This window comes from Pterocles gutturalis, unplaced genomic scaffold (genome assembly GCF_000699245.1).
Source record: "Pterocles gutturalis isolate BGI_N339 unplaced genomic scaffold, ASM69924v1 scaffold23629, whole genome shotgun sequence".
In the NCBI taxonomy this organism is placed as follows: Eukaryota; Metazoa; Chordata; class Aves; order Pterocliformes; family Pteroclidae; genus Pterocles; species Pterocles gutturalis.
The window spans coordinates 60369-76912 of NW_010128877.1; the positions used below are offsets into that span (position 1 = coordinate 60369).

The 16544-nt window shown below is 38.5% G+C and overlaps 1 protein-coding gene across 1 annotated transcript in view; it reads right to left on the bottom strand.

Moving 5' to 3' along the window:
• The window catches only part of LOC104466387 (transcription factor 12-like), a gene marked incomplete at its 3' end in the record, with an annotated part of 118538 nt that overhangs the window by 49804 nt on the left and 52190 nt on the right, over positions 1–16544 (bottom strand). The window contains exon 4 of the mRNA XM_010079781.1: positions 6738–6840. Within this exon, the coding sequence (XP_010078083.1) occupies positions 6738–6840 (103 nt within the window). The remainder of the gene's footprint in view (positions 1–6737; positions 6841–16544) is intronic.

Consider the following 16544-nt stretch of genomic DNA (forward strand, 5'->3'; position numbering starts at 1 on the left):
GGTATTGCTGTGTTCTAAAAAATGTTAGGAAAGCTATTTGATTGAAATATTGCGGTAAACAGAAGGGAATACTAAGCTTAGCACACACACTTGTGAGCAAAAACCCAAGGGTAAAAATGCCCTGCACTTAGCACTGTCACTAAATGACTGTGTAATTTAATTTCCCAGAAACCCATGAGCTTTCACAAAAGGAAAATGAAGAGCAGATAACAGCAATTCTTTGGTGCGAGTGGAATTTATTTAATGCAATACCTGGGGAAAAAAAAAATAATACAGCTGAAGCTGTACCAACAGATACAAAACATTGCAACTGTAGAAAGGTTCAGCCTGCAGATCAGCAGCTCTGTGCTGGCACACCCAGCCTGTCAGGTCCAGGGTCTTACAGGTACGACTGCCAACAGCCCGTCTGCCCGACACACCATGGCAGAGCCGGGGCACAGCCAGGTGCAGAAATACCCCAGAACCAAAGAACACACGCATTGCTAGTGTTTTAAAAACAAACAAACAAAAAGGACCTCCATTTATTTGTGGAGATATGTATTCATATATTAAGCAAGTGATACATATAGTTATCTGGAAGAAAGGAAGAAACAATTTAAATTTAGCTTAAAACATGACTGTGGGTTTGCAATTTTCATTATAAACAACAAAATTCTACAAAACCCACATTAGGCTTTTAGCCAGTCCATAATACTATATAAAAATATGGTCAATCAAGCAATTAAGCAAAGTCACATGCCCCAAAAGGAAAACAAATATTCTTAGAAGGAAATTTAAATGTAAATCCTCCATTTGCCAGATTCATGATATGTAATGACTTGGAAAAAAATTGATTTTTTAAAATAACATAAGCCTATCTGAAGCAGCAAAAAATGAAGCTTTACTGGGCTGAAGCAATGGCAACACTTATTTTGGGAAAAGTAGCCTTGATGTATTACATATAGATGAGTTAGCATCTTGGTATTTTTACCTTCAATAATCAAAACAATATTTGATTTGTTAAAATGTAAATGTAATGCTGTAATTTACGTGTAAATTCACATAAATGTGAAACCGCATGGTGCCAGTTACTGTGCAGTACATTTCAAGGAACTGGGAAGTTTACAATCTACGGTTCGTGGTCTCCCATCTCAGAGAGGGCAACCCCTAAGCATTGTTAACTGTGGATGATCTTATACTTGCGTCTTTTTTTACTAAGAAAAAGTTTTTCTGAACTCTCAGCCTACAATAATATTTGACAGATAATTAGACACTATGTAAAGCTTATTAGCTATCCCTTCATAATTTTCTTTCAACTTACTGCCCTACTCCTGTAAAATGAGATGAACTGAAGCACTTATATTTATTGTGCCCCTATTTTGTCATTTTCTTCTTTTCACATTTTCCTCTTTCTTCCTAATGAATTCTCTGAAGGATTCAAAATATTCTGTACCCACCATTCTCCAAGTTAATACCAATGTAACTGCATATAAATTATTTCAGATCAATCTTGCCATTACTCATGTCTCTGGAGATCATTTCTGTTGTGATGCCTATTTTATTCCATGTGTTAAATTAGTAATGACTACAGAAGGCAATTCAAGGAAATCTAACCATTATTTTGCACAAATACAAGGCCTGACAACTCACTACTCTCATCTGTCCTCTCCCTTCCTAAAAGGTAATTAAAACAAGACTCCTAGAAAAATATATAATGGCATCATTCTTAACATTTGCCATTTTAATAACTATTTACCCTTGCTTGCTTCCTACTATTGCCTGCACCACCAGAAAGCCATTTGATAATACGCTCTCTCTGTTCGATTCCAAAATTCTTTTACTGAAGTGCAACTGAGGAAGACAACTAGTTTTCCTGAAGTTAAATTCTTACCTGAGAAACAATTTAGACGCATGGCTTCTTTTAACTGTATTTTAAAGTGTAAAAGCCCCTCCTTTTCCTGAGAATAACCTTTCCCAAATGAAGGTTTAGAAGGCTCACCTCACCTGTTCAGGAACAACATCAATGCTGCAAAGCTTACAGAGGCTTCAGCTATTTACCAGGTTGCTGCAAAAAATATCCCTAATGTTCATCTTTAAAAATACTATCCAAGCCAACTGGGGTGCTTAACTTACAAGTCAAACAATAGATTTTACAATACAAATTAGCCATAGTAATTTCACTAGTCTGAAACACACAGTGGCAGAAGCACAGCCACTCTCACAAACCCACACAATCAGTCAAGCGAGCCAATTAAGTGAACAGTAACTGTAAGCTCAGAAGGCATCCCAATCCAGATATTGACCACTCACTTGTACAATTAATCCACAAAATGGGCCTTCAGTTTCACAGTAACTTGATAGACTGCCTTTGAAAATTTGCGGAATTTGCCCTCAGTCCACCAAGCACCTCTCCGCTCCTGCCGCCCCTGGCTCCACGCGGCAGGTTCTACCCAGCATATCCCTACTAACCACCTGCTACACGGGGCAAGACAGTAAAACACTAATAGAGAGTAAAATAAATGGGGTGTGTATATATATGATTTACTTGAAGCCCAGTTTTGTGAAGTCTGATGACAAACCACCCAAGTGATTCAAGTGCACTGAGGACAACCAACATTAAAGGAAACTGAACTGCAAAAAAACACAAAATGTATGACTCTGCTTCCCTTAGAGAGTATTATGTTTGGTTCTTCCACCTCTTTATTTCAATCAGGACAAGAATCAGGCTTACCCTTTATAGTCACCATATAAATAGTTACAGTATAAAGAACTATACTTTGATTAACAATCTGAGTAATTTATAGCTCTAATTACCGTAACAAGCTTCTACTCTGCCCTCGTAAATACTGACTGATGCGTGTCTTGACCTCCCTGCATTGTCAGGTCCTCCATACTCCTAATGCTGGCCACAAGACAACAGCATGAAGCAGAAGTTAGTTTGTCAAGGAGAGGAGCAGAGCCACCACCGCACTCAGATACTAACAGCGGTGAGTGTTACAACATCAACAGGAGATAGGAAATAATCTAGTGGCCACAACCCTGCAGCGGGTCTGCTAGAGTCAGTGAGCAGGTGAGGTTGGGAAGATGCCAATGACCTAAAATCCTCCACTCCCACACATACAGAATTTCAGATTAGGACAGTTTCCAGTTATCTTGGTTTACAGGTCTTCAAACCCTGTGGCTAGTCCAGGAACACTCAGAGCTCTAAAATTTAATCCAATTAAACTGTAATGCAGCTAGTTAAAGAAACAATGAGAAAACAAGGAAGTACACTTGAAGGAAAGCTTGGAAGAATGATCTCTCTCTCTACTTCAAGGGACCAATTTCAACACGGCAAGCTTATATTCAACCATCACCTTTTCACTCACTATTGACTAAATTTTTAAATGACTTTTTATCATGTACAAGCTTGTGGAACTGTGTAGTACACAGATGATGAACATGGAGCACCAAAGTTTTGCCTTTATCCTTTCTACCTCTTGCAGAAAGACAGACACACAAAAGAAATGAAGTCATCCACTTCAAATTTTCAAGAAGGATCAACAAAATACCCTTTAAGCTATACTGCAGAATGATCTGCTTTCTTTCTTCCTGGTAAGCATTAGCAGAAAAGCTCAGCAGAATAAAGTCCAGGGCGCAGTACAACAGAAGGTACAATACCACATGCTTGAAGGGTCCTAGCAAAAACTGACCCCTCCTTGCAAGTGCAAAGTACTAAAAAGCAGCACAATTACAGAGAAAAGAATCCTGTATCCTTGTGAATAGTTTTCTAGAATGTAATTAGAAAAGAAAGTGTTGAATAAGCAAAGATTATCAAGCCTAAATGGAGCTACAACACCACCAATATATCTTAGCCTGATTTTCTACATATCTCTATGGATACTAACAGACTATGCTGGTGGAGGAGGATTCAGTGGTTTTACTTAAAATACCAGCAACAGCCCCTCTTTTTTTATACTAACAAATCAACAGGATAATTCTGGAATTCATTAGTGAAGAACACTAACCAATCCAACATAATAGCTTTACTTCCTCTGCAAAACACTTCAAAAAATATCTAAATGGATATGGAAATGCATCTTTCTGTGGCAAATTGTTCATTATTGAATCATTATCAACTCTTGTTAGACAAAATTTCTCTCTTTTGCAACGTACAAGATCATTAAAATGTTTGAGAGCTCCATCATGAAAGACAGTGGCACTTTATAATCCGCTATCTCTTCAGGCAAATATGCTTACGGCTGAACATAATACACAAAATAACAACATCCCCTTGACACACAATTCTTTCTTTTAATGGTGCTCTTAAGTGTTGATAGCAATGGTGAAATATGTTGTTGCTCTCTTTTTTTTTTTTTTTTTTTAATAGTTTTTAACTATTTCAGAGATTTATTTCAGTCATGATGAAATGTTGGGAAGGGATGTGTTTCTCAGATCTTCAGTGTGGAAGCCCAGACGCTCCAGCACTCCTATTAATCTAGAGAGAGATTTCCTATAAGCTCAAGTTCATGTTCTTAGGCTCCATCTTCTCTTCACCTCTGAAGATCCCAGAATAATCAATCAACGCATTAAATATCATCTACAGTAACTAATAAAACTGATGTTCTCATTCTATTTATAGGAACATGTCCACAATTTCATATTAACAAAGTGTGTAAGATTTGCTTGTCTAAAAAACTTAAGAACAAATCTCAAAAAGCCCCCATAAACACAGACAGTGGTACTATGCAGAAAACTACTCCTCAATGTTTTTCTTTCCAGCTTTTATAATTCCTCTCTCCAAACTTTCAGTATCAACTTAAGATATGCTGCAAAAATTCATGTGAACGTATGTTACACAAAGCTGCATCCTATACTGTAACACATGTAAAATGAATATAATTTTTTGTTATGACAAGCCAAAAACCACAGGTAGAACACTTTTTAAACACATACTTTGAGAGTTTTGAGGTGCACGTTTCTTAAAGATATATACTGAAAGCTTTCTATAATTCTTTGCTGCATATAGAAGGAAATAAAGTTCTATCATAAAATCCATAAGAACTGCTTAGCCACAAAGCATTACAAAACTATTGCAGTTCACAGCTGCTTTGGGTAAGTGACTGACACATACACATCTTGCAAGTCATTAATTCTTGCGTCTTCTCAAATCTGTACCAAGGATGCAATTCTATTATGTCTAATGGAATCACCTAGACATCTCTTCAATAAAACTGAAAAACTAGGAAGATACAGTTGCACCAATTATTTTCTTCATGTATTTGAAGACATATATTGTTCAGAAATTCTATGGCTCAAAATAAAAGCATGAGCTAATGGTTTGCCTTTGGTAATACAAATTAAAAAAAATAATCAAACTCTGCTATATATTTTTGTAAAATAAAATCACTATCAGCTACAAAGCCTAGTGCCATTCCATACACACTACTGATCAAAATACTGGAGAAGCAATTTAAGTAATTTCTCTTTTTAGTCCCCTGTATTTAAAAAAAGACAACCTATTTGAAACAGTACTGAGGGGAAGCGCTACTCTGCTTTATCAAAAGAACTAAAGGAAACTACATTTAGCTGTACGATCTTCAGATATATGTGTAACCGGCCAATTGACATGTACTCTCTCTAAACAAAGACTACAGAGATGGTCATTTTAAAATTACATCGTTTCAGGTTCATTTATGAAGGTCTAAACAAAATCCTGGTTTCAGCAATAGCTATGCTTTGTCTGCCTCTGTTTCAGAGAAAATTAAAGTAGTAAACAAAGACTGAGCAAAGTAGAAAGATTTCCAAAAGAAATTGCAGACCACCAGGATTTGGATTTAGGTAATCCACTTAGATTACCACGGCTATGTCTTAAAAGGACAATACTGAGATCACAAAATAGGTCATGTCTACAAGACGCAGAATACATAAAGCGAAACAATGTCAAATATATAAACTCAGAACAGAGTCATCCCTAAACTTAAGATGCAAGAAAAAAACTTCTCCCAAGACCATGTATTGCCAAACAATAAATATTTTGAAATCAACATTGTTATGCTCCAAACTGGAACAGGGAGAAGATGAGTTTTGAACAATGCCATGAATATAATAACATGTTTCAGGTAACACAAAAGTGCAGGCAATGAAGCAAAAGCTTTCAATACCTAAGCCCACAATTTAATAGACATTTTGCTTGTTTTTCCAGTTTCAAAAGCAGAAAATGTTGGACACCCACAGGCCTGGAAGCAACAAATACATTTGCCTAGCAAAATAGGTGTTTACATCTATGTCTTAAAAGTGACAACTTTTCTAACATAAAAAAGGAAAAGAAATTAGAAAATCAGAGCCCTCAAATTATTAGCTGACGAAAAGACTAAAATTGGTAGGCAGGTCAGGAACCAGTGTTAGAAAAAAAAATTGGTTTTAAAAACACAAATTAAAAGCTATTATATATGTCTTCTCAGCAAAAGTTAAAGAAAACTCAGCTTCAAAGTAACTTAGAATTTACAAGAGAAATGTAAAAATCAAATCAAAATATATTAGCTTTCTAGGTCAACTTGACAAAATCTAGGTGGTTCTTTCTTCTAAAAAGTCCTGGACAATGGCCTTTATGAGGAATTTGCCCAACGTAAAAAGATTTCAATAGGAAAGTCAGTGTTGCTATGAGAAACAGCAACTTCCAGATGCTTGACATGTCAGGCCTAGACAAGGGAATGAAAAATGTCTCTTTCTGACCAAAGAGGCTTTGAGGGGATACTCGTAAAGAATTACCTACTTACCCATCAGATTTGAGTTCATGAAAGGTGTCGGGGACAATCCTTCATGGGGCCCTAATCGACTGTCATTCAAGTGATCACTGTAATGAGGACTGTCTGCAAAACCCTAGAGAAAAAAAGACCAGAGTATTAAACAGATTATTTGGCAGCCCCGCTAATTGAGTGTAATGACACTTTCCTAATTAAATGTGCAGAGTCACAATTGGTCATTAATCACAAAAGTTGGCTTTCGGGTCTATCTCACAGAAATTCTCCTGCCCACATTTTACTTCCTCTCCCTCTTTTCTTTCTCCTCCATCAAAAAGAAACCACATAATTTATTTTTTTTCTTAATAAGCTGTGTCCTCTTGGACAATATTTCTAGAAATGGAATAATAGTGAGATATTTTTATATTTGAATCCTCTTGGTGTTAGGTCGCTAACCAAAGAGAGTAAAATTAGTCTGAAGAATTCACAACTGGGTGTTTTTTCCCCTAAGGTTTCTGTTTGCATTAATAAAACAACATAGTAAAAAGGTCAGGAAGAGTCACTGACATGAGGAAAAAATGTTTGTGCAAATGAGAAGAAGAAATTCCATTTCCCCTTACAGCCTGCTATTAATGTTACAGATTAATAGGCATTTTGACACTATCACATTACTAAACAGCACAGCTCACTGACAAAAGGTTTCCTTCCAAATAGTGATTAAACAAACGACTTTGTCACCCAAATTGCAAACACGCACTCAAACTGAAATACTGTTTGGCGCTTTTGTAGCATTCGTATAGCCAACACAGCAGGCTTGGAGGGACCCTCACCCAGCTGGGGAACACTGGTTCACTGACAGCTAGCACCACAGGTCTAGAGATAGAAAACACAGGATGTACGTATTATTTAATTAAACCAATTACTCAAAATTCTCTTTCTTACATTTCAAAATGCTTTCAGCTTTTCCATATAAAGGTACGAATATGGTATCTGCCATTCAGACTGACCAGATGTGCACTGAATCATTTATTCTGTACCAAAACACGACAGACCTGGCACTCAAAACGCACCTCCTTTGCAGCCAAGGTTTTGAAAAACATTTTGTAAACCCTACAATTCCGACTCATTTCTCTAAACCTGGTAGAGAGAAACCTAAAGCTCAGGCCTAATTAAGGGAGGGAGGAAAATTGTTCACGGCTACCAGAGACCAGCCCAAGTGCCCTGAGACTATAAAATAAATCACTGAACACTTATCATTTTTTCAGACCGCAGGCCCAAGCTCGAGACAACATTAACAGGGCTGAAACAGGCCTCACAATCTTTGCAGGCGTGCTGTCGGTTCTACCGAAGGGCTAGTAACTGAGGGCTACGTAACTGTCAAATCACCACCACTGTTTATGGATGCATGTCACTACTCTTGATGCTATTCGGCTTTAAAACTCATCTTCTGGGAGCCCCGACTCCCCAGTGAATCTTTGGCTGACTTTATCTACTGCAGAATCGGCGATACACGTGTGATAAGCATTCAGAAACAATCTCAGTGACATTTACAGCTTGGTTACAACCATGAGGGTGTCCTCTGGTAACCATGACCTAGCCCCGTCTGTCAGACAAGCAGCGTGCAGCAGCAGCTGCCGAGGAGATGGAGTGGCTCCTAGCTAAGGTCACCACATGTGGTTTATTTTTATGCTGAAATGAAACAAAAAAGACATTAAACCTGCTGAAAAAAGAAACAAAAATTTGCAAATAGAGGACCAAAAAAGTAAAGCTAAGTTGACAGCTTCCTATTTGGCTCTCTGCTTCTACACATAGTTGTTGTGGTTTTTTTTTTTTTAACCTTTTTCTCTAAGACAATACCTCAACTATATTTTATTTTCAAAAGAAAGAAACTAGGAAGGACACTATGAGGGATAAAAGAGAATCCACATCCTGGACATTCAGAAAATGGTGCCTAGGTGAGATCCATAAACTGGGGTCCTCAGATGATCTTGATTTACAAAATAAATAATAAAAGTACTAAAAATATAACAGGAGTAAGACTCATTTCATACATGGTTACACATCATGCAACACAATCTACCTAATGCATGGATGAATAATGCTCCTCCACAAGGTAATATTGTAGATTCCCCCCCAAAACAGAGGAACTGGAGAACGAGGGGGGCAGCTTACACAGAAAGGAATGTTCTGCCTTCTACCACCGGAATTCCTCCAAACAACCCTTTACATCATGTCCTTTTCATATACTCTGTTTCCCTGAATGCACTTGCATCCAATTCCCACAGCATCACTGTTATACTTCTACATCACCAGACAAACCAGCTACTTTATCTACCTGAAAAATGCCCCAAGAAGTCCCCCACAACACCAAAGCCATAGAAAACAGAACACCTATTATATGGGGGGAAAATGTACTCAGGCACACGCAAGCACCTGAAACAGAATTGTTTTTTCTGTACTTCAATTCAATTCTTAACCAACATCAATTGTGTCAGCAATTTAATTTTCTGTCATCCATTAGAGAATTTACACTTGCGTGGGGTGTAACCTCTCTCAGCCTTCAGCTACAGTGGACCGACCTAAGTCTTAACTGGGCCACCATCCTTGACACCAGTTATTCACCCTTAGTGATGAGTTATGGATTATCAGCTCAAGCAGCAGAGTTTTGTTCGGGATTAGAAACCCTAGGCTGATTGCCACATATAACTTACTCACACTAAATGAATACAAAATAACCACAGACACATGCAGTTTTGATTTAGCAAACTTATTCTGCACTTCACAAAAGGAAATTAAGCAAAATCAGAAGAGCTTTAAGGACAACAATTTAAATTACACAGATTTATTTCAGAGTACTCTTCACGTTTAAGCTGTACTTCAAGTAAAGTTGCGTTCCTGATGCCATTCCTTGCTTTTACATTTGCATTGTTAACTTACATAATAAACAACAAAGTTCTACTGGGAAGAGCTGTGATGAATCATAGATGAAAACTTTAGAAGCTTCCAATAGCCTCTGAAAAGCTACTGGAAGCTTCTAGTCATACAATCAAAGCTTAAAAAAAAATGGATTTAACAAATATGATAGTGCAAATTGACAACATATGTTTACTGCTTAAAAAAGAATGCAGTCGAGAGCCTGAAAAAGTCTGTCTGCAACACCAGTAAAGGACAGCGGTCTATTAAAAGGTACGTGCCACCTATGTGACTAACAAAACCACCATCAGCTGGCACCTGAACTCATCCCTCCTGGCAACAGCAACAGAAGGTGGTGGTGGGGATCTATGCAAGTTCCTGTCACAGCCCCTTTTCAAACCTGCATTTTAAAGAAGATTCAATAATATATGCTGCCAAATTTCATTCTTTCTGAGGAAGGAAGGAAATTTCAGTTCACAGCGATTTTGGGCAATTTTGAGGACTACTCTCTGAAAGGGGGCTCACTTCATCATAGCTAGACTGATACAGGCTCCAAGCAGAAACAGGAGCTAATCAGTTTTGCCAAAAGCTATTCTCCTTCTTAGGAGGAACTCTTCAGTGATAAATACTCTGACCTGGCTCTACTGGAAAAGGCTAGCGGTACGATTCTTTGGACCGCAGGTGGGCTTCCACGGCCCTTTGGAGGGCTGCTACCTACAATGACCTGCAAGGCAAGTTGGACATAGAAGAGCTGGAAGGAGACACTCCATGCTGAGTACACATCCCCAGTCCTGCCACCTTTGCTCCCCAGCAAACACACCAACGGATCAGCACGCATCAGAGTGCACGGTTGGAGTACTTAGCAAATAACTGGCAAACAGTGTGCAAAACAGGAGCTACTGGACAAATTTATCTTCTGTTCTGAGCACCCTGTTCTGAAGGGACTGCAGACAGCCCAGGGCATTTTTCTGCTTACAGAAAGAAAACTGGGTTTGAATATGATTAGATGCCGTAGCTGTAAATTCAAAACCGTCTTGTTTGTTCCAATCTCTTACACAGCTACTACAAAAGCATATTTTAACCTTCCCAAAGGAAGATGAAACTTTTCTTTATTGTTATAGCCCCAATAAAGTCTAATGGGGAACTGTTCCCTCACAGCATTTTGTAATGTTGTCACTGTTCATTTTGCCATGATCCCCTCCTTGGACTTCAGTCTCCTCACACATTTGTGACCAGAAAGACAAAATCAGATATGTCTACAAATAAAAGCAACAAGTGGTGTCTGCTGTCACGAAATACCTGTCGTGAAATGCAGCTGAAAGACTACCACTAATGAGCACTGCAATTTAACTGAGTAGCGAAGGCACTCTCTACATTGAATGCTCCAACATTTTATTCATTTTTCAGGTATTTCATTGGATTAGAGTGACATTCTCTAATTGTTCCAATAAATTGATTCCATCAATTAAACTAATCAACAGTTGCAACAGTTTCTATTCCCACCTCTTCTGGGTAAGATGTCCCAAGTGTCCAAGTGATGTAAGCTTTATCTGTATCAGGAAGATTTTCCACACACAGGTGTACTAACGTAGCCAAACCAATTACAAATGAGACTATTTACAAAATCATAAAAAGCAGTAAACGGCACACCTGAAAATTATCTTAAAGAATGTATTGTTCAAGAAGACCCAGAAGAGGAAATGGTATAAACCAGAAAGAAGGCACTCCTTACTGGGCATGTTTATCCTACCAAACCATAAGGAAAGGCCTGACACAAGGAGTCCATGCTCCACAGAACAAAATGGTAACTAACCTCCTAAAACTCCAGGTCTTTAAATGACAATTTTAAGTTCTGACATTTTGGTTTAAGTCAACCACAGAACTCGCCTAACAGCAAGCCAAAAAGAGCCTACCCAGCTCACTGTTCCTACCCCTTTTCATTGCACTAGCCCCATGGCTTCCGTACATGTCATCCTCTCCCTTTTGCTTCCACTTCAAAAACATGAAACTATTGTCGCTTAGTAATTATTTCCTGAATTCACACCAGGATTTGTCCATGCATAAGCAAAACTGTACTCCTGACCCTACCTCAAGCTGTGGGTCTCTTTTGTTTTGTGTTGAAATAAGCACAACGTCTTATTTCCACTTCAGGGTAAAATTTGAAAAATAAGAGAGACACTGTAACTACGTGATTTTCCCATGTATTTACTGACTTCATGGAGTAATTCCCTCCTGTACAGCTAACCACTCCAGTGTTTTATTTGCTCAAGTCCACTAAACTAGAGATAACGGGCTCTCTTCCTTTGTTTCTCCTCCCTGATTCCCAAATCCTCTCCTACACAAGCCCCTGCGATTAGACTGAAATCAGACCCCGCTGAGGCTTACAACCAGGCTGCCAGATCAATAAGTGTGTATTTGCATTTTAGCAAATTACAATATGGCTCAATTATCGTCTTTAAACTTAAGACATTCAAATTCCACTGAAATGAATGGTTGACTTCACAGTTTGACATGGCTACAGACCAAAAGATTAAGTTTAATGAATGCTGCTTCCGATTCCTTGCGTTTCATAGCTTGGCTGACCTTAGCTAACAAATATTAATTGTTTATAACTCGGGATACTGAGGGCCCTTCCAAGCTAAATTTGGCTATGATCCTATGAATCAGGCAACGGTCATCTTAATGACTAATGTGTGAATGAACAACAGGGAATCTAGTGCTGAAATCCACTTTATTTTGGATTATCTGCCTCTCCAAATCAGAGAATTCTAAAGACAAGCAGGGAAAAAACACAAGGGGGTGGGGGGAAACGGGGAGAGAAAGCAAGACAGTGAGAGACAGACGGACAGACCCAGAGAGACTGACTGCACCCAGGGAACACGGGTGAGTCACTGACCCAAGATTAGACAAGGGGCTCTGGGCAACAGCCATACCAAGGTGTCCTAGCTAATTTAAAAGATTATGGATTATGTGATCACGTATGTTTCCAGAAATAAACAACCGTTTTGTTTTGGAAAGAGTATTTTCAGTCATTAAAGCCATGTATTTGTCCACAGTTCCTAGAAGAAAGACTACAGAGCCAAAGCCTGGCTGGGTCTATTGAACACACAGATGGGGAAGAACCTCACAAAAATGAAGATAAGCTAAAAATAAACCCAGACAAGAGTCCCCTTCCTTTTTGCCTTGAGGATCACCTGCACTATATTCATTTATCTTAACTGAACACGAAGAAACATCACATTGTCACGGGTCATGGTACGACTCCATTTAAACCACTAATGGCCTTGCAGCAAACTCTTTGTTGGGAACTGTTGTTTCCAAACAGTGACCAAAGGGATTTTACAAAGGACTGACCTGAGAAGAACAAGGAAACACACCGCAAGACAGCACAATGTATACATTTCCAACTATACTTCCGACAAGAAAGTACTAAAGAAGAGGAGAGATCCACACAGCTGTATTTTAAGAATTCAGTCTATCATTTTTAAACAAAATACTTCAGATAATCTCAACAACTTTAAGTCTGAAAATACAGAACTTCCAATCAACTCTACAAGAACAAAACAAAGTAAGTCTGAAAACTTACTTTCAGGTTATTTATACAAAGACTCCTAGCTCAGACACTGCAATTACAAATACACTTGACCACACTTTGTAACTCTGTGGACCAGAGAGATGTACACAGAAACTTTTCTGTGAGGAAACGGGAAATCACAGGATAAATGAGTTTGTGTATGAACACAGTCCATCAACAACGCATAAACCTCCTATGTGACCAAAAAAAAAAAATCCAACCAACTAGCATTATGATAAAAACCTAAAATGAAAAGCTGCTTCTTCAAGAACTATGTACTTTCTAACACAACCAGTAACAAATGGATCCGGCAGCTGCTTTTCTCTGGTGTGACAGCTCCAATGTCCTCCACAAAGACACCATGCAGGTCTGTCACGGGTCTAACAGAAAGTTTCCTTAACTTCCAAAACAATGAGAAATGCCGGGGGCTGGGGAGAGGGGCGGAACGTGACAACGGAGCAGACAGACGACAGCAGGAGACTCCCCTCACTCCTTAAATTATTTCATCCATATTACTATCATTTGCCCGCTGCAATCCAAAAGCTCAGAGACCGAGCTGAAAACCCATCTGATGTGCCAGGAAAAAACCACCTCTCCCCTCCACAGGCTCCGTGCGTGCCACCTCCGGCCTGCTGAGAACAGGCAGCACTTAGGCCTCGCCTCGCTGTATTGTGGAAGAAACTTGTACAATCCCTGATAAAACAGAGCTGATGGAGATCACCCGACTGCACCAGAAACAAGGAGCTGAGCACTTCCTAGTTTTAATTCTGGTTCCCTTTCACTATCAGCAAGTTTTAACCTTCCACTACCCTATCCTAAAGACAGAAATGGGGCTTTATACGTTATTTGGTCACCTGCTACACAGGGGAAGAAAGCAGATATCACTATCCCAGATTTCAGGAATTACTGGGCAAAGTCAGGAGAGCTTTCACAAGTGCCCTGCAAGTGTCACCATAGGTTACATGCTTTGTAACAGAAGTTACAAAAATATTAATTAGTGTAGTTCCACATACCAAGTTGAAATAGATGAAAACTATGTGTGCAGGAATGGAATACGAAAACAACTGAAAAGACGGTCTGTTTACTTATTTTTAACCTGGCAGAGCTTTGGAAAGAGAAGGGGGACATAACACATTGAACAAGGAATCTATTTTGAAATAATGACCACTGTCTCCAGTTCTAAATTCATTTCCAGGAAGTTAACTTAGTGAATGAGGAGTCTGATTTTAAACAGATAAACCCAATGGCCAATGACACTTCTCTGAACTCTTGTGAGACAAGTATCAACACGATATGTAATGGGACAATTCCCTGGCCACATGGAAAATTAATTGGTGAACAGATTCCAATGCTAATTTCAATACGGTAGGACGTTGCAACAAAAACAAAACAAAACAAAAACCAAAAAACCAAAAAAAACCACTTCTCCAATACAGCTCATATGACTGACACTAGATTTTTCTAGCTCTTATCTAAGCTATAAACCAGGAATAAAATAATGCAAGTATAGCCAACGTACTAACAATAAATGCTCAAAGACAATACTTAAAACCTCACTAAAGCATTCCGAACTTAAATATCAGAACTTGCTTTGACAAGTGCCACCCATAAATCAATTTACAAAGTATGCTGCGCCTGTGAAAGTGTCCTGCGCACTGAACATGGGATATTCACTTTAGGCCTTGATTTCACACTGCATCATCTGCTTACTTAGAGAATACAGAATAAGCAAACAACCAGCAGAAGAACCACCAAAGAACCTCCCTCCCCCGCAAAAAGAAAAAAAAAAAAAGAAAAAAAAAGGACAAAAAGGACACAAATATAACAGACTGGATAACACTTACTGTATTTCTGTGTCCCTCTTGTCTTGTTTTGCTATTTAACAGCTTCCTTTCTTGTTATGTACCTGAGATTAAGAGGTATAAAATACTATTTCAAAACCTGCTATCTCATTACTATTTTTTGACTTCTTTGCAAATCAAAAGTACTACTGGTGGCGGTGGGGAAAGAATGGTTTGGTCACATAGTATTTTGATTTCCAATTCATGTCTGAGTATTTTACATACAATAGAGGGCATAACCTGTTGACTGATGCTACAAAACCATCTAAATCTAGCAGCGGTATCTTGATGAGTTCAACTCTGCCTTCAAGCAGATACATAGCAGAGTTAGGTAAATGAAAGGGAGGATAAACTGCATATTCAGCACTGAAGCTAGATTCTATGTTAAATCAGGTCAAAATGTACACTCCCAGCTTTTAGTGCAATACGCACGCTGGAAGACACTTAAGACACGCACAGTTCAGATTCTGGAAGAAAAATACCTCAGCTCATTTACGCTGAATTTTTAACAGTTAAAATTATTATGTGTGTATATACAAAAAGCCTATGCAGCAAGGAAATGTCTTATGAAAAATTTTTTTAGATTTGCTTGATTTGGAGACAGCAATGTGAACAGATTAAAAACCAGCACGCTCCTTCTATTGCGAGGACATGTTACAACAAACTCTAATGAAAGAAAACCTCAAAGAGCATTATTCTTCATGAAATAAAAGTAACCATTAGCCACACTGCAATAAAAAACTATGGTAGAAAAAAGTTGAATTAAAACAGAATGTTTATCCCCAAAAAAGATATTATATAAATTTGTTGCTAGGTTATAAGTAAAAATTACAACTCCAAAATAAAGCCGGAAAGCTAAAAAGTTTCCTCACAACAGGAAGACAGACCTTTAAAGCGTTCTAGGGCAATGCATTATTGTGCAGCAAACGGGCTGCTTGGTTCGAGTACCTCAGAATCTGCTTCCAAGAGCTCAGCAAAGCAAGGCTTTCAAAAAGCAGCTTTACAGTCCCCTGCAACATACACTAAGAGCCAGCTACCCCTCTAATGCAGGGGATTATGAACACATGCAAAAATATCTCTAGCTCCATATCTCTCAGATAAGGGAAGGACTTGCATACATTAACCAGAAGATAGTCACTGAGAAACCACCACTGTTGCACATACAGAAGTAAAAGCAAGATTGCAGAGTTGGAAGAAAAAAAAGCACGAGAGACGGAAAACTGTCCATATTGTATATGGACTTCAGGATAATCATACAAGAATCAGGGAGACCTTCAGCCCTTCGTAGAATTCCACTGACTTGCTAATTACCATTCCTGAATTATTCCTCTAAAAATAAAGCTTTTCTACTGTTTTCTTCCTCCCTCTCCCCCAACGTATTTTCAAATGATTCATTTTCCTAACAAAACACTTGGCCTATCCAAAAGAGATTTTGCATGCACAAGTCTCTAATGTCTCAATTTGTACCTTAAGATCATCACAGCCAATTCTAATACAGATACCCACTGCTCTTTC